We start from the raw sequence: 19309 nt of genomic DNA, 5'->3' as shown, positions 1-19309 counted from the left end.
CAAGAGAGAGGGAGGTGGTGGTGCTTGCTGTCTCTGAAAAGCTGAGCTGAGACTGGGAAGGGGGTGCAGGTGGTAGCTAGGAGGGGCCCCCAGGGCAGGCGTGCTGGGACAGGAAATGCGGACCTGACCCGATTACCGCTGTGAACACGTCGGTTCCATTTCACTGGATGTCGTTTGAGGCAACGTGTAGAAGTCATCCCAGAATTGTTCCTCTGTAGGTCATTTGGTTGGAGACTCTATCCATCCACCCCATTCCCTCCTTGGCCGAAGATTCCCTCCTGGGATGTGAATCGCCACCCACCTCTTGTCTGCACAGCTGGTGACCAGAATGAGCCCACCCAGCTTCAGAAAAAACAGAGGCTTAAAGGCTGCTCTGAACCTAGAACACAGCACGCTCAAAAGCCCAAAACAACCTTGGCCTTCTCCAGGACCAAAGAGAAGACCACGATGTACGGAAGGTGAGAGGCAGGAAAGGTAGATGACTCATTCAGGAAGGCAAGGCCTGTGAGGCCAGCATTCGCCTTCTGGGCCACGGTGAGTTTAGGTGCACAGACTCTGGGTGGGTTGCTCAGTTGTATTCCTCTGGCTCCCTCAATTGCTGTCTCTCCTTCCTGCTGTGCCCTGTCCCTGGTCCTCTGCTGCAGGACCACAGACACCACACATAACTGACCTTGCATGCAACTGCAGTAGGAGATGTCTAGAAGGTCTGAAGAAGGGGCACTGGGGGCCCTCTTCTTTTCTGGCTAAATACGAACGGGCTACTGCACGCAGCCTCTGCCCATTGGTTCTTGCTAATGCAATGCGAGCAGGAAGCCATATAGTAGGTTTTCGGAAGCTACATAAAAATTAGCTGTTACCCGCAGGCCCTTTGCTCTACATCTATGTCCCTTTCTCCACCCTACATCTTGGAATGTGGCCTGGCCCAGTGCGGAGTGTCCTCCTAATGTTGGCAGGGCCTAGAACTGAGTACCCTGCTCAGAGAAAAGTCCATACCGTTAAACACTTAGATTGCTAAGCAAGAAAGAATGATGATAAATGTTCAACTAAAAAAAATGTTTTTTATTAACAAAATAAACCTTTGTAAACCATAAGGAAAATTAAGATACAATGAGAAACTGGAGTGCAAGCAAGTTATAGAACAAAAGATAAGTTCTGCTAGTCCTTAACAGGAAGAAATGCTACTATATTAGACAAACCATTAGCTACTGTAATAGAGGTTTTTTAAAAAAGAAAACAGGAAATAAAATGAAAGTCTGAAAGAGCATAGACAGGAAATATTAGTTTTGAGAGCAATTTGAAGAATTATGTGCAAATACATTTGAAAACTTTGATAAATTGCTTTTTAAAAGAAACTGAATGACCTGACTGATTCAAGAGGAAATGAAAATCTAAACAAACCCATATATACAAATAAAGTTCAGCAAGTTACAGAACACCAGTTCAATACATGGAAACAAAACAAATAAGGAGTAGATGATTTTATGGTTACTTTTTTTTTTTTTTTTTTTTTTTTTTTTTTTTTTTTTTTGTTAAGGAATAGCAACTCACTGTGTCCTGGAAGATTGGATTAGTTTCCATTGAACAGAAAACCCAAAATGATAGTGGCTGAAGCAAGTTCATATCTCTCCCATGTTGACAGTCCAGAAAATGTAGAAAGCCCAAGAAACCCATAGAATCCAGGGCTGGTATAGAACCTCCACAAATTTACCAGCTTCCTGTTAGCCACACTTCCGCCATCTGTAGAATCTAGGACAGCTTCTAAAGACCCAGCCATCACACCTCAATCATTTATGTTGTTTGTGGCTTGGCTGACTTTACTATGATCTTACCATTAGTCAACTCAGCCATGATAATTTAGGTTGAACATGGAATGTTCTCTTCAAAATTGACCCAGCTAGAGCTAAGGTCTATTTGGTCATAGAAGAATCATAACAAAGTCTGCCAACGATCATGCCAGTGGTAACTATTTGCTGAGATCTTAAACTATTTTAAGATAGCTGGCTTGGCACAGTCTGGAAAATACCAACTTCTTTTCCAGTACCAAGTCCACCAAGTAAATCTGTTATTATTCTGAATCTCCTTCCCATTTGAAACATAGCCCTGTACGCCAATTTCTCTCATAGGTGACGTGTTACTGCAACAGGCAGAGCTCACCAGGTCTGGAAGGCATCTGTCCTCACTGCGTCATCGGAGCTATGCCAGAGGTTGGAAGAGTCACTCTGTTGGCTCTCCTGCTTTTTCTCACAGCTGGTAGGGACAACTGCAATTTCCCTCACCCCCCACCCATGAGTTCCTATGGCATTGAACAAACTGGGAGAACTCAGACCTCCTGACCTCCGGGTCACCCTGCAGGTCACCCCAAAACTCTTGGAAATCAAAGCTCTGAACCCACTGCGGGGCTTGGGGGTTGGAGAAGACAATGCACGATCATTGCTATTATCTGGCTTCCCCAGCTCAGGCTGACCATCTGTGGTATTTTTCCCATTGTTCTATCCATTCATTCAAAGCAAATTTATTATGTAGCCACTAAAAGCCCAGCACTGTTCTGAGTACAAGAAGTGAAGAAAACAGACCAGGTTTCTGCCCCCACAGGATTAACATTATATTTTCTATGCTAGTTAAACCAAGAAGGAGATTTTACTTCTTTCCTTACTCGTCTGGGGGAGGCAGGAACAAAGGAGAATGTTGATAAACCCGGAAATAGGGCCGGACAGTATCAGAGAAGGAGGCCTTTGGGAAGGTAAAGATGTGGGATCCAGTGGTCATGTTGTAAAAGGATACAAGTCCGACATCACAGTCCAGAAAAATCCCCACAACCAGAGGCTGCTCCACCAGGGAAAGGGAAGTTATGGGACAGGTAAGTGCTAAGTAGCCTTTCTTTTTGCACAGTCTAATGGCCCAGAATCCAGACTGAGGCTTCTGCATCAAACCAACGTCCCTGTGAACACTGTCCAGACAGACTCCTAAGTCCCACCCAGTTCCTTCTCCCACATCCACTTCAAAGTAATGTTTTCCTGAAATGAAGCCTTCACAGCCCAAAATACAGGGTAAGATACTAAATCTCTTAGAAGAATTGTCCAGATTCTCCTGGGGGCATCCACGGGTCACTTGTCTCCGATCCTCAGACAGAATGAGCTCCCGATGAGCTGTATCTGGATCCAGAGTCACATTGACTGAAAACGATAAATAAGTAAGTAGATAAATAAATAATTTTTTGTTGCCAGGAGCACAGTTTAATTTAAATAAAACCAGCCTGTCCTCAGATCCAAGCATTGTCTCTTACTAGCCCTGACAGCTTAGACAAGTCACTCTCTAAGACTCAGTTTTGTTATGTAGGAAGTAGAAATTATCGTATCTGGCACAAAGAATAGTGGGAGAACTGAATGAGATCATGTATGTTCAGTGCTGAGTAAAATTCCTGGAATATAGTAAGTGCCCAGTCAGTGGTAATGATAAGAATATCATCTTCAGGGTGCCTGGGTGGCTCAGTGGATTAAGCCGCTGCCTTCAGCTCAGGTCATGATCTCAGGGTCCCGGGATCGAGTCCCACATCGGGCTCTCTGCTCAGCAGGGAGCCTGCTTCTCTCTCTCTCTCTCTCTGCCTGTCTCTCTGCCTACTTGTGATCTCTCTCTGTCAAATAAATAAATAAAATCTTTAAAAAAAGAAAAAATAATAATATCATCTTCATCAGCTCCACCGTCTTACTCATTCAGAGGAGTCAAGGAAAAGAACTAAGCAGAGTTGACATAGTTACTGTCCTCTCCAAACCCAATGGGAAATACTAGAGGAGACCACAGGGCAAAAAGAAGCAGAGTTAAGAGTCCCAAGTCCCTCCCTACTGCCTATCACTTGGAGATCTGCCTTCCTCTGCCTCTGGTCACACTCTCCTGCAATTACAGTGCCCTCCACCTGCTTCTGAGGGCTCCAGGGACGGGATGGTTCCGTACTTATGCCTAGCCCTGGCTGCTTCACTGTTCCTTGGTGACCCCAGTCTTCACCTCTGTAAGTAATTCCTTTATTAAATGCTATCTGATCAGTTCTTATCACGAGCCTGATTCAAAAAAATTTGAGGTTTCAATTGATATTCTTTTTTTTTTTTTAAAGATAAATGAAACAAGATGGGATCGGGAGGGAGACAAACCATAAGAGACTCTTAATCTTGCAGAACAAACAGGGTTGCTGGGGGGAACGGGGGTCGGGAGAGGTGGCGGGGTTATGGACTTGCGGGGGTGTGTGCTGTGGTGAGTGCTGTGAAGTGCGTAAACCTGGTGATTCACAGACCTATACCCCTGGGGCTAAGAATACATTATATGTTAATTAAAAAATTTAAAAATTTTTTACCTCAGATTGCTTATAAGTGACACATACAACAAAAAGATACAGGAAGGTTGACAGTTAAAGGATGGATAATATAGTTATAAAGCTATTACAGTTATATAATTATATCAAATGATATTAAGTCAGAGTATTATCAAGGATGAAAAGGGTTACCTAAGAGAGAAAAATACATTAATTCACTAGGAAGATATTCTAATTCCAAATATGCATGCACTGATAATGTAGTGTCAAAATATACTAAGTAAAAATTATAGAATTATAAGGAGAAACTGACAACTCTACAACCATCATGAGATATTTTAACATTCTTTTTCTCCATAATTGATAGATCAAGCAGACAAAAAAGGAAAGATATAGAAGATCTGAACAACCCAACAAGCTCAATCTAATAAATACATGTAAAGCTCAGCAATTTTAAACAGAGAATATGTACTTTTCTCCAGTATAGATGGAATATGTACTAACTGAGTAAAAACTAGTCAGAAAGTGAGTCTGAACAAATTCCAGTGATTCTATATTGCACAGATCATGTTCTCTCACCTCAATACAATTAGGTTAGAAATCAATTTAAAAAGATCAATAAAAAAAAATTCTCAATATTAGGAAATTTAAATGCTTCTAAATCATAATATGATGATATACAGACTTGAACAATAATAAAATGCTACATATTAAAAAATTATACAATGAAGCTAAGGTGGAATTTTCCAGAAAATTGATAACCTTTAAGTACTTATTTTAGAAAAAAAAAAAGCTGGAAATTAAGGAGCTAGCTATGCAGGTTAAAATAGGAAAAGAACAGAGAATGGGGCTCCTGGTTGGCTCAGCAGGTTGAGCATCCAACTCTTGATTTAGGCTCAGGTCATGACCTCAGGGTCATGAGATCGAGCTCCATATGGGTCTCCGTGTTCAGTGGGAAGGCTGCCTGAGAGGCTCCCCCTCTCCCATTGCTCTTCCCCCTGCTCAGGTGCTCTCTAAATAAAAAAATAAATAATCTTTAAAAAAAAAAAAAAAGTACAGAGAAACCCAAAGTGAACTTTTTTTAAAAAGGAAAATAAGTTTAAACAATAAACCAATGAAATGAAAGAAAATTAAGAATGCAATAGAGAGGGAAAAGCCAACTATAGCTTTCATGAAAAGACTAATAACAATAGACATACCTCAAAAAAGATTTATCAAAGGAGGAAAAAAGACAAAATTGGAATGAATATAGAAATTTAAAAATTAAGAGAATTTATGGTAAACTTTATGGTACTAAGAAAGTTGAAAACATCAGCAACATGAATAACTTTCTAGAAAAACAGTTCTTTGTAAAATTCATTCAGAAGAAAAAAGAAAACATGAACAGGCCTAATGTTAAAGAAATATAATAAGGAGTTTAAAATTTACCCACAGCCAATAAAAGATGCACATACACCAAATAAAAAGGGACCTTGTCAGTTTTTAAAGAAATTCTACCAGTCAAGGGAAAATGGTAATCTCAAATCAAATATTTCAAAGAATAGAGAATTACAGAACCCTGTAACTTACAGACAAAGACATAAAAATCCTAAACAAAATAATATAAATAATAAGTCAAATTTTACATGTATGTATAATTGTATTTTTACACACCTACTTTACTTTTTATATATGTATAAATGTATATGTTATATATTTAATATTTATCATACATATTACATATTTTACATTATATAACATATTATTAATTACACATATTAATTATATAATTGTTATATAATTATTATTTAAATAGTCATCTGATATATATCATTATATACTAGATGTCACACGGAATATATTATATCAAAAATAAATTCCCTATATATGTCAAATGTTTTAATATATATTATTAGATATATAATATTCTGTTTGTGTGTCTAATTGTATGAAAAGACTGGGATGTTTTTATTACCAACTAGACTGAGAGTCAAAAAGTCAAGGTGAGGAGCCAACATACAACGTTGTCATCAACAGAGCTGGTTGAGTATTAGTCATAGTAATGGGGAAGGAAGGTGTTTGCAGAGGGACACTTACCAGGAAAGCATATGACTCATCTAACCGGGAGGAGGTCTGACGTGTAAGCAGCCTCTCCTGACATACCTAGCGACTGTCTCCATCATCACTCCATCCCAGTCATGCTATCAGAGTACATGCGGGGACAGCTACACTTTCTTTACTTTCTAAAGTCAGGATTCCTGTTTGCCCAGGGGACTATTTGTTTAACTGCTCTATGCAACTAACCCTTATCGAGCAACATAACTGCAGCACAACAATGATCTTCATGACAAATTATTTGGCTATCAAACCTGTATGTTTTATTTATATATATATATATATATATATATATATATATATATATATATATTTAGCTTTTCCTGTATGTTTTATATATATATATATATATATAAAAATTTAGCTTTTCCTGAGACTGCAACTATGGTTTAACATTAGAAAATAAATTATCATAATCACCACATAAACAGATTAATGGAGAGAAACCACATGACCCTATCAATACAACTAACTCATTGATAAATTCAATGCCCATTGATGACGACGGAGCTCTTTGGAAACAAGAGTCACAGACTTTGAAGGAAAATGTGTCTTGAAACCCTATATAGCAAAAGATAGAATGAAAATGTAAAATGTCATATGTATACCAGAGATACTAGTCATGATAAGTTGCCATGAGTCAGTAAGAGAAAGAACCCAATAGAAAAATGCTTCAATCAGAGCAGATCATGGGTAAATCACAGAAGAAGGCTAATGGACTTACAAAAGGCTCAACCTTGCTAGGGAAATCATAGAACACAAATTAAGTCCACAATTATTAGGTACTATTTCAGATCCATCAGATTATCAAAAATTATAAATTATAAGCAAAGAATCAGGGAGATATGAAACAGTCAGTGCTCTTATGTTGTCGGCAGGATATAAACTGATACAATTTCAAGATCGGCAATTATCTAGTCACATTAAATGCGCACCCCGACACATCACCATTTTCAATTTAAGGTATATCCTCAGAGGAAAGCATTTACCGAATGCAAGTACCCATGGAGAAGAATGTTCCCAGCGGCATGGTGTGTACCAGCAACGAACAAAACCAACTAGACATAAACTTCAGCGCCTATGCCACTGAACAATGGATTCAAAAACACAACATATTCATTTTTTTGCCACACTGCAGAGTGATTAAGAGAGTGTTCTGAGAGAGACTACCTGACTTTCCACTTATCCCTTGCCTCTCTGTCTTAGCTTCCTCATCTATAGAGTGAAAATACTTCCTACAGAGAGGACTGTGGTATAAAACAGGTAACATATGTGAAGGTTTCCTCATCTGTCATGGAGAGAGGGCCTGGTATCTGTAAGTTGCTTTTCCTGGTGCTGGTGAGACTGTATGTTGCCACACTGGCCCGCGTAATGTGCACTGGGATTAACAACAAGCCCAGTGAGCCCAGGGCTGGATGTGCGCCCTCCAGCTATGAAAACGCAAGGATGGAAGGTTGCATGGCCCACGCTGTTACTGAAGCAATGTTGTGATCTCCAAGTGCTGCAAGCAGCCCGAAGCTCCAATGGTAGGGCTATGGTTACATATAATTGTGATGTACTCATGGAATATTAGCTTTTGAAAGCAACCAGTGACATTCTATATAGTAAATGTTTGTTAAAAAAATAAAATAAAATAAAACCAGAAAAAGACATAACTCTTGTAACCTGGAGAAGTAAGATTAGAGAAGGGTAGAAGAAACCTTGAATTATTCTTCGTATCTATCTATATAGTGTGACTGATTACTATTTATTTGTATTACTTTTGAAACAAGAAAAGTTTTAATAATAAGGGTTCTAAAAAAGAAAGGGGATTATCTAGTAAAAAGATGAGGTCGTTTTAGAAAGAGATTGACTTGCACAATATTGTAATCCTATAAAAGCTAAGAGTAGACAAATCAGCTCAGTGATCTGAATGTGATTTGCAGGGAATCCTGTTTTTTCCTTTCCTGAATCTCTTTACAGGATCAAATACAGAGTTGCTTTGTTTTGTAGCTGTTCTTATTGTTTGTTGCTAACTTGAGGGGAAAATAAATACAGGTCCATAATCGTTATCTGAACTCCCTGGGTCCAAATGCATTTTGGACTCAAAATTTTTTGTGAGTGGTGTTCTACCTCTGTTAAAAATGCAGTTGGTATTTTGATAAGGATTGCCTTCAATCTGTAGATTGTTTGGGGTACTATAGACATTTTAACAACACTTAGTCTTCCAGTCCATGAGCCTGGAATATCTTTCTATTTGTTAGTATTGTCTTCAATTTCTTTCATCAGTGTTTTATGGTTTTCAGAGTACAGATTTTTCACCTCCTTGGTTAAATTTATTCCTAGGTATTTTATTACTTTTGGTGCAATTGTAAATGGGATTGTTTCCTTAATTTCTCTTTCTGCTACTTCATTATTAGTGTAGAGAAATGCAACAGATTTCTGTATATTGATTTTGTATCCTGCATCTTTACTAAATTTAGTTCTAGTAGTTCTAGTAGTTTTTTGGTGGTGTCTGTAGGGTTTTCTATATAAGGTATCATGTCCTCTACAAATAGTGAAAATCTTCTTCCTTAATTGATTTGTATCTCTTGTTTGATTGCTGTGGCTACTACTTCCAGTATCTGTTGAATAACAGTGGGGAGAGTGGAAATCTTGTCTTGTTCCTGACCGTAGGTGTAAAGTTCTGTTTTTCCCCATTGAGTAGCATGTTAGTGATGGGTTTTTCATATATGGCCTTTATTATGTTGAGGTATGTTCCCTCTAAACCTACTTTGTTGAGGGTTGTTATCATGAATAGATATTATAATTTGTCAAATGCTTTTTCTGCATCTATCGAAATGATCATGTGGTTTTTTTACCCTTTCTCTTTTGTTGTGATGTATCACATTCTTGATTTTCCAATATTGATCCACCTTTGCACCCCAGAAATAAATCCCACTTGATCATAGCAATAGGTTTCTTTTTTTGTTGTTGTTATGTATTGTTAGATTTGGCTTGGCCTTCCCAGAGTCCCTGCCTTCCGGTGTTCGTGCTCTTATGCAATTCCTTCCAATTGAGTGTGGGCAGGACCTGTGAAGTGCCTCTGACCAACAGAATATGGCAAAAATGATGGGATGTGACTCCTAAGATTATATTTCATTATGTGGGATTCCATCTTTCTAAAAGACATGCTCTAGAGACACTCTCTTGAGCTCACTTTGGAAGAAGTAACTGGCCATGTTGAGAAGCCCATGTGCAAGTAGTTGAGGGGTGCCTTCTAGAAGCTGAAGGCAGCCTCCAGCCAACAGCTCACAAAAAGCCAGGGCCCTATGCCCCATAATAATAAATGAATGAATTCTGCCAACAACCTGGGTGAGCTTAGAAGAGAATCCTTCCCCCCAGCCTGGCCAACACCTTAATATGCAGCTTTGTGAAACCTTAAACAAAGGACCAACTAAGCTGTGCCCAGATTTCAGACCCCCAAAATTCATGAGAAAATATGTATGTGTTGTTTTAAGCTATTAAATCTGTTCACTGGAAGAGATAATACAATCTCCAAATCATTTTAGGTTAGGTCTGATTTTATAGTCAAACAAATTTTAAAGCTTTCAGTTTTTGGAGCTTTTTAAATTTTGTAATTATAAATAACATATTGCAGAAATATAGAAAGCATGGATTAATAGAATCAATGAATCCAGAAGCTCAGGCTTTGGAATTCGTAAATTTCAGTTTTCATTATGGTTCTAATATTTACCGTCTGTGTTGTCTGGGTCAAGGTCCTGAAACCATCTGAATCAAAGCCCATAATGTTCACTGATCTTTCCTACATTGCTCTGAGAGTTGACTAAAATATTAACCACAAACACTATATCCCAGACACTGCACTAAGCACTTGACACATGTTGACACACTTACTCTTCATGATAACCCAATGAAGCAGGGATTGTCCATATCTTCATTTTTTAGCTGGGGAAACTGAAGAAGTTATGTGCCTGGGATGACCCAGCTAATACATGGGGATCAGGAATGCAAAAGGTCCGCACAGATAACCAGTACGCTGTGTCCTGTCTAAGCACTAGAGCATGCTAACAAGGGGACGGCAAGACAGAGCCACTGAAAACCATTAAACAACCTCTCTGGCTGTGAGGCTGCCCAGGGGGCTGGCAGTGAACATGGCTATGACTTCAGGTACCTTCCATCCAGAAGCATTCAGGGCTTCTTCACATACCTTGATAGCTTCTTAACATTTTCTTCACATCAAAATAAAGCTCAGAAACACTGCACACGGCATGAAGCTCCAGAGAGTGGGCGTCTGGTCTCTCCAATGTCATAGCCCAACTCCTAGAATAAGCAGAGGCCAAGGACTCGTTCAGTGAGACAGCCCATTCACCTTTATGTACCCACACCCCTTCCCTCGTGTGCTCATATAGGACTTACCTGCGCAAAGTGTCTTTCACATCCTACAGAGAAACACAGACAAAAAGTAAGTAGAAACATCAGTATTTCATGAGGCTTGGAGCATGGGGCTGTTCTCTATATATGCTCTTTCCAAAGAAGTGAAGACACGGACTCTAGCCTCAAATCCTGATGGATACTCAGAAGGATTCCCACCCCAGCCATCTGGGATATTCAGCATGGCAGGATGTGTATCAGCCTCTGAGTCTGCTGTCTTTCTGGCTGAGATCTGTGGGCAGCTATGGTGTCTGCAATCACAGCCTGTGGAATGCTTCAGGACGAGGCGGAGGAGCTTTGCCCGTGCTTCCTCTGGCAAGACTTGCTTTCAGTGACCTAATCCCTTTCAGAGTGAGCCCACATCACCTATCACTATGGGTCCTTAGCGGTGAATCCGTGCACAGCCCCTGAGAATGGCCCACTAAGATGGTGGCAGCGGGTGTCACAGGGCAGTTCAGCAGTCATGCTGTCCTACTGGAAGGAACTAGAACTAATAGCTCAGGCATAGTTTATCTTAATGGGGTAGATCTTCATACAGCTGAAAGAAGGCCCCATAGAGCTGTGGAGGGCTCTACAAGCGAATTAGGGAAAATACTGTCCCTCGTGTTGGCTGTCCCACTCTTTGGCCCACCAGTCAGCTGGTGGAGGGCTTCAGGAGGCAGTTTGACAGTCAGGGTTCTGTGCACATGAATCAGAGGCAAATGGTAGCAAAAGTTACCCCATGATTCCCTTTAGCCAAGGACCCCACCATATCCATCAGAAGGGCTATATTTTTCCGAGTCACAGATACAGATTTTTGTGATTCACTATAGACTAGCAAAGGCCACCCAATGCTGAGGTATACCTCAAAGAAACATTTCTTTCAATTCCTCATGCCCATGTGCCACCTGAATGAGGGAGGCAGGCCTCACCAATCTGCCCGTGTTCCCTCCCTCTTCTTCTCTTAATAGCTCAAGAGTTCCTTCCCCCGGGGGCACAGCCCCACCTGCAGCAATTTCTGGGCTGAGCTCTGACATTTCTCCTCTAGTTCCAGGATGTGACTCCTGAGTTCTTGGCTCTTCTGTTCCAGAGTGGCCTCGTTATCTCTCAGTCTCTTCAGAGTCTGCTCTTTCTCTTTCTCCAGCCTCCACAGATGAGACTTCTCCTCTTCTTGTAGGAAGCTCTGAAGATTTTTAAAGTCAGACTGGATTTTTTGTTTCTCAATATCTATCTTCTCCTAGAGTCAAGAGAGTATGCTTAGAAGGTAGAAACAAGCCAAACGTCCATCGATGAACGAATTGGTAAAATATGGTATACAGATAATGATGTACTATGAAGACTTAAAAAGGAATGAAATTCTGACATATGCTATGATGTGGATGAATCTTGAAGATATTATGCTAAGTGAAATAAACCAGAAACAAAAGGACAAATATTATATGATTCTGCTTATATGAGCTACCTATGCTAGCCAAATTCATAGAGGCAGAAAGTGGAACAGGGTTACAGAGAAGAAAGGAATGGGGAGTTAGTGTTTATTGGGTATAGAGTTTTAGCTTGAGATGATGAAAATGTTCCAGAGTTCAGTTTCCACTATTAGTTCCCATTCATAGACAGTGGTGATAGTTAAAGTACTTAACACCAATGAACTGTATGCTTACAAATGATTAAAATGGAAAATTTTATGTTATGTGTATTTTAACACACACAGAAGAATGTTTTCTCAGTCATTAGAGCTGGAAGAATGTCACAGATTGCCTGCCGCCGAGTCATGCCTAGGAGGCAAGCACTGAGATGTGGGAGAGTTGTCAGGATTCTCGACAGTCACCTGACCGATTTCCTTCTTCTTCAGCCAAGATGCAGGAAGAAGGAGGGGCAGTAGTGCCAGATAGTTTAATCACGGAACTAGAGCTGAGGTCAAATACTTTATCAGTAACAGAGGAAAAAACCTGAATTTTTATTCAGGAAGTAAGGAGGTATTTCTGAGCCTGAGGGAATTTCTGGAAGCAACAGTTTGTAATAAACATCATGGAGATTGGACTCAAAAAAACAGGCTAGTAGGGAAGTCCATGGTTTCAGCAGGGGGAGGTCTGGGTGGCAGGCTTTTATCATAGTTAACTGAGAAATATTCACCACCAGTCCGGGGTCCAAGTAATCATCTTCACGTGTAAAACTGACAGAAGCCAAGGGATATAAGTCTTTTGGGGTCAGGCTTTCAAATTCAGGAGATAGAGAATTGCAATTTCCACTAGTGCTTCCCCAACTCAGACAGTGTTTTGATAACTGAGAGGATGTGCTGGAAGGGTCATGGATGGGGTTTCTGTATATATTAGCTATAATCAAGATCCTACCCATGGCCCAAGATCCCAGAAATGAGCGAAGTGACAGCATCCTTGGGGAGTTTAGCATCCACACACAAAGGATCAGGGCAGAGGAAGGAAGAGACCCCTGAGAGAGGCAAAATGGTCCACCAGGCTGAGGCACTTGGCTACAAGTTGATGGGTTACATAAATACTTCCATAAAGGAATGCATCTCTGATCATGGGGAACTAGTCAGCCATGGGATCATCTTAGAGACTCCAAGTCTGCAGTTGAAGTGTATAGGTTCTTGCAAAGTTGTGACCCTCTTTATAAATCAGATAGACTTCTTTTACCAACCTCATGAGCTTGAGGACTATGAGTCTCAACCTGGAGTGATTCTATTTCCTTAATGTTCACAAAGATTGACTTCTGAACCTGCAAGGCTGAGAGCCACGGCCCGCACTGTGGTAAGTGTGCCGAAGCAATAAAGTTAAGGCCTTCAAACCAGGAAGGCACTTTGAGGTATTTCAAATTTGAAGCCTGGTCAATGACGGCTCTAACTAAACTAGACATACCAATTCTACTTTCTGTAAGGTATCAGGGATCCTAGCCAATTACTATTGAAAAGTTGAAGGGATCGGAAACAAAGTCTCACAGATGTAGACAACTAGAGGTATTAAAAAAATGGTTTCTTTTTGGGGTTTCATCTGGTCTGGTTTACTAAAAATAAATTATCATTGTGTTTTGCCAACCATTCCCCATGCCTGCACTCTAGGGTAGAAAAGAACTTGAGAACAATAAACGCAAATTCTTACATTCCATTCGCTTATCTGCTTTGTTGTGAACAACTTCAGTTTCGTGCACTCCTCTTCTAGTTGCCTCAAATTTGTCACAGCATTCTGAAGCTTCTCCTGAAGGAAAAAACGGGTGAATAAAGTCCATTCAATTAGTAACTCTCCATTAGGCACGTTAAGGGGAACCCCAGGCCTCCAAGACTCTTAGAATAACACCGAATACACATTGAGTCATTACAGTAGTTTAGGAAGCACGCCGAAGGCTGCATGTGCAATCACAGATTTGATCCCCTTGGCGGCACAGAGCAATTGGTAGGATTCTTAACACCATTTCTGTGCAGCAGAAACTGAGGCTTAGAAAGGGGTTAAATAACTTGCCCGAGTGCCGTAACCCCCTCATAGATAGTTCTGAGTGGCTGCTGGAGCTGAGATGCGGTTCCAACCTTGTCTGCTACCCCAGAGCCTGAGCCATATCCACTACGGTCTTGCCAGGGAAACACTTTACACAGAACATCTCATCATCATCTTCAAGATTTTATAAAATAATGTGTTGAACCAGACATAACCCATGCCAGGGTGATGCACAGGGAATTCTGAATGTGTTATGTTCAGCTGGGAAGGGAAGACCAGGGTGTCCGCTGAAGTTACCAGGAACAGTTAACGCCGGAGGGGAGCTCTGCTATCTTCGAAGAGTGGTAATTCGTGAAGCCAAGCTAAAATGATTTTGTATCTATATCAAGTTTTGGGGAGATTTTTCAAAACAGTTTTTCACATTTCCATGGAAAAGAATTTGCAGCTGACCTAAATTGCTGCTTGCGATCAATTCTAAAAGATCAGCCCCTGTCTTCTGTAAACTCAGTGAGCACACTCGTTAATTCTCGAGTACTCTCGAGAAAGGGCTCTAGGAGACTTGTCAAAGACTGTATTGCCAATGCTATCCGGGGGACCCAGAACCTCACTATAAGCCCACCTCCACCTCACAGGGGCAGGAACAAAGAGCCCCACACTGGGGACATTTTCTTCAAACCTAGGCAGGACAGGGAGGGAATAAGGTAGCAGGACTGCGCCCTTTCTTCATTCCCTAGAGCAAAGGCCAGCCTTCTTTACTGCTTCTGAGTGAGAAACAGGAGTTGCCCCAAACCTCTCCCTCCACTTCATCCTCCATCAACATTTTCCAATCCTTTAGCTCCCCTTCCTAAATCTTGCTTGAAACTATCCCTTTCCCCTTCTTACAGGAATAAGCTGAATTTTACTCCTGGATACACCTTGCACTTTCAGTAAAAGGCCAGAATGCCCTTTTCGATGTCAACCTGATCCTTCAATCTGCAAATAACACCCCTCAGTGGGCAATACCACTCTGGGCTGCGATTTAGACTCTGAGTTGACACCACAGTTCCGGGCCAACCTCCTTTCCGAGGCCATCACCTGGCATTCCCTACACCCCCCGCCCTGGCTATGCCCTCGCACCTATGGTCTCCTCTGCCCAGAACGCCCTCTTTTCTCTCCGGGCCTCTCCCTGTGGTTGACTGTTACGTGCTCTTCAGGAGTCACTTCCGGAAAGGCTGCTCAGACCCACTGCCCAGCCCGTGGTGACCCTCGTCCCCATCCAACCAGCTGACTCCACGTGGCCTCTTTTACTGATTTGTCTTCCCCACCGGACTGTAGGATACCTAAAAGGTTGTATGTCTTTGTCTCCTGTGTTTTCAAAGCACATCATATGGTCTCGCTCACAGTTAAAATTACATACGTGGGGCAAAGCAATAACACAGGCAGGTGTGCGTCCGAGCACATGGCGATCCAGAGCAGGAAACGTCCACCGTAGCAAGCAAGAAGGGAGGGGGGCAAGAGTGGGACCCCCCCTGTTGAAGGTCAGGATGGACGGTCAGGACTTGACTCAAGTGAGGACCCACAATACACTATTTCTCATATCACGAAAGATGTGACATGAAGGGTGACAGGATGACAGGTATGTTTCAGGATCATCGTCTCAGGTCATAGGCTAAATAACCTCGGTCCCCAGGGAGCAGCATGGGAGCCTCACCTGCCAAAGCCTGCCAACCCACACGCTCACCTTGTAGTCCTGGCATACGTCCTCGATGAGGGCTGTGTGGTGCCCTTTGTGTCGCGGTGACCGCTCACAGCGCCAGCAGATGAGCTGGCTCTCGTCTTCGCAGAACAGGTGGAGGTGCTCTCCGTGCTCCTCACATGACATCTCGTGCTCCATCTCCTTGATGGCTTCAATGAGACTCCCCAGCTGCTTGTTGGGCCGCAGGCTGGCCAGTCGAAATGGAGCCCGGCAGTGGGGGCAGGGGAACGTATTGGACGATGTGTCCACAGGGCCTTGGTTCTCAAGGAAGCTCATGATGCACTGATTGCAGTAGCTGTGTCCACAGCTGATGCTCACGGGCTCAGACATTAGGGACAGGCAGATGGCACACGTGGCTTCCTCCTTCATCTTCTTGGTGGCTGAGGCCATGGCTTTTCCTGACAAGTTCCAATATGGGATCTAGAGGCAGGGACGAAAATGCACAGGTATGGAAATACACCTCACCTGAGCCTCCGAGCCATGCGCTTCGTGGGAGGCCACCAGCCTCCACAGGTCCTAGAGTCTTCTCTCTAGAGAGATGAGATGGACTGGGACTAAGATGGTACATAAAATGAGGCTGTGTTGTGAAAAATGGCAGTCACGATCCCATGTGGCCACTTATATTTAAATTAATTAAAATTAAATAAAACTTAAAACTCAGTTTCTCAATCCCGCTAGCCATATGCTTAACAGCTGGGGCCACTGGAGGCTCCATGATGGCCCATATGCAACACTCGATGGGTGCAGTTTTCTCAGACCCAGCACTGACAGAGACAGAGAGCAAGAAAGGCTTCCTCACCAAAGCTGTAGCAAGACAGAACTCAAGTGAGGGAATGTGAAACTCCTACTCTACAAACATCAAGAATCCTTACACCAGAACTGTTTCTTCGGGACTGCGAGCAACCCTGATGTAACTGGGTGGCCATGAAGGAGTCCCCTGAGGTCGTCAAATTTGACTCTGCTGGAACCCCACTGCCAGCTCTCTCGGCCCCCACTCCCACCCCACGGGGGACAAAAGACACCGGGTCAATAATGTCTCAACGGAGCCCCAATAACGAAAGCAAATTAGGCAACCGGAAGAACCAATGTATCTTTGCTATTGTCCTCTCAGTCCTGAGGGAAAGATCGGGAAAAGAATGGTTGTCCCCGGGAACAGCGCTCCTGCAGAATGAGGGAGGGGACCAGCTCCCCTCCAGGCCAGGACGTGGTTCTCGGGGTGACGGGAGCACGGGGGACTGGGGTGGGGGGTTTGCAGAAGCCAGGGCGTGTGGGAGGCCACGCCCCGGAGATGTTCCGGGGGGCTCGGCCTCTTGGTGTCCAGCGCCGAGGACCCGACGACGGGTGACAGGGAGGCCTGACCTGAGGCACCCACTGCGGCTGGCAGCGGCTTGGGGAACCTCGCCCTGTCCCCCGCTCCCCAGCCCCGCGCCTTGGCGGGCAGGGGCGCCGAGGTGCGAGGAGCAGCCTCTGCACGGACAGGGCCAGACACGAAATCCGGGCTTCGGCTCCGGCTGCGAGGCGGCTGCCGGCATCTGAGAGCCAGGGCCGGTCTCTCGCAGTCACGGCGGATTTCCTCCGGGGACCTCCCTTCCCCGGCAGGCAGCTTCTCTCCCCGGACCACAGCCGGCTCCCCGGCGCCAGGGTGCGGCGCTCCCCTCGGGAGGCCCCGAGCATGCGGGGCGGGCGGGCAGGCGCCCTCCCTCACCGCGCAGCCCACGGTTCCCCAGGCCCGGCGGGCGCTCCGCGGGCGCAGGAGCCGGACAGCCGCCGGGAACGCGGGCAGGGTCCCGGCGGCGCGGGCACCCGCACACGGACCCCCCCCCCCCGCGTTCCCCCCACCCCAGCGCGCATCTCCGCCCCCCGCCCAGCCGCGCGTGCCCACCACCCTCCCCCGCCGCCGCCCGCCACGTACTCGCCGCCGCCGCCGCCGCCCGAGGCCCCGCCGCCCGCGAACTGAGAAGCGAAACTGCTGTGGGAGGCGGGCCGCGAGCGCCCGGAAGGCGGTCTGAGGAGACGCCTGCCAGCGCCCGGGAGGAGGCGCCCGCGGGGTCCCGGGGGGGAGGCGCCAGCTTTGAGCTCAGCTTGACTGGGGTTAGGGGAGACGGCGGGAGGGAAGACCCTTCTTTCACAGCCGGGAAGGGTCGGGAGAAATGAATCACCCCGTCCGCCATTTGCGACCTGAGCGAGAGCGGCTCGAATCAGGAAGCCCGCAGAGGGTCCAGATCTTTCTCCTTCCGCCACCGACCCCCTTTGGGGCCCATGTTGGTGCTGTTCTTAGGTCGCGCGCGGTTGTCCAACAGCTGAAGGGCGTGGGAGAAGCGGTGGTGGCAGGAGCAGAGTTCCGGGTGTCCCGCAGTCGGCCCGCGCCAGCCCCACTTCGCTGTCCCTCGCTCCTTTCCCTCCTCGGCCGCCCTCCCGGGATGCGGAGACCGCGCTTCACGCCCGGACGCACGGCCCAGGACTGCAAACCCGAGCCCGCGTAGCCCCGCTGCGAGTGGCCTCAGCGGGGGCCGTCACGGGACCTGCACAATGGAGGACAGGCTGTGGGGCCGGGGACTTCGCCCACACAGGGTCCTGCGGGTCCCAAACCGTGGGACACGTTCCTCTCTTCCCTTCTCGGACAGGGGTCTCTCTGAACCACTGTGCTCCCCGGGCTACTCACAGAGACTTAGGCCGCTCTGCAGCCCAGTGGCTCATCGTGTCCCGCTGGCACATGGGGTGGTGGCAGGCCCTGCGCCCAGCACAGGACATAGCTTCTCCCGAGGCAACCAGCGCACAGACGAAGACCCAGAATGAGGCCTTGAGGCATGATGCATCCTTGCTGATCCCCATGACTTTCACTGTCGTGGATGTGACTCTGGACCCAGGCAGAGCTTGTTCCAAACCTGTCTGGTCAAAGGATCGTACAAAGGAAGCCAGTGGATGCCGGGGGGGGGGGAAAAAAAAGCAAACTGCCACTGCTACAGATAACAGCAAGAGAAAAGCAGCGACCTAATGACAGGGTCTGTCTTGCGACGGCCGCGGGCCAGCGCACCTTGCCTCCGTTTCCTGTTGGGTGAAGGAGGGACTAGTTCGTGCAGAGAGAGCTGCCCGCAGTGTTAGAAGAGGAGGGGAATGCAGATGAGCCTTCGGAGATATGTCCCTCAAATATGGGCCTAGAGAGAGACCCATAGGAGCTGCCGCAAGGGGAAATGCCTCTCCTCCAAAGAGTGAGGCTAGGTGCAACCCTGTGAGTCTGGGATGCAGGAACGGGAGAGGGGGCACCGCAGGCTCTAAAAGCACGCACTCGGGCGGTCCCTCTCTGGGGAATAGTTGTCCTTCACATAACCCCTGGGTGCCTTC

The 19309-nt window shown here is 45.0% G+C and overlaps 1 protein-coding gene across 4 annotated transcripts; it reads right to left on the bottom strand.

Moving 5' to 3' along the window:
* Positions 1–1038: 1038 nt before the first annotated feature.
* TRIM38 (tripartite motif containing 38) lies at positions 1039–18290 on the bottom strand. Of its 4 annotated transcripts, none has more exons than XM_059179524.1 (7): positions 18146–18290; positions 15953–16387; positions 13903–13998; positions 11793–12023; positions 10793–10815; positions 10584–10696; positions 1039–3173 (listed from the first exon to the last, which is right to left on the bottom strand). In XM_059179524.1, exons 2-7 carry the CDS (start codon positions 16355–16357, stop codon positions 2650–2652), a joined length of 1392 nt encoding a protein of 463 aa, XP_059035507.1. In that variant the 5' UTR covers positions 16358–16387; positions 18146–18290; the 3' UTR covers positions 1039–2649. The 4 variants fall into 4 exon arrangements, with proteins under 4 accessions (XP_059035507.1, XP_059035506.1, XP_059035508.1 ...); XM_059179523.1 differs by lacking the exon at positions 18146–18290 and adding an exon at positions 17880–17999; XM_059179525.1 differs by lacking the exon at positions 18146–18290 and adding an exon at positions 17880–17933 and having other exon boundaries at positions 15953–16497.
* Positions 18291–19309: the final 1019 nt, after the last annotated feature.

The sequence above is a fragment of the Mustela lutreola genome, chromosome 6 (assembly GCF_030435805.1).
Source record: "Mustela lutreola isolate mMusLut2 chromosome 6, mMusLut2.pri, whole genome shotgun sequence".
Classification (NCBI taxonomy): Eukaryota; Metazoa; Chordata; class Mammalia; order Carnivora; family Mustelidae; genus Mustela; species Mustela lutreola.
The sequence above is the reverse complement of the archived record's forward strand: the minus strand, read 5'-3'. Positions and strand labels throughout refer to the sequence as shown.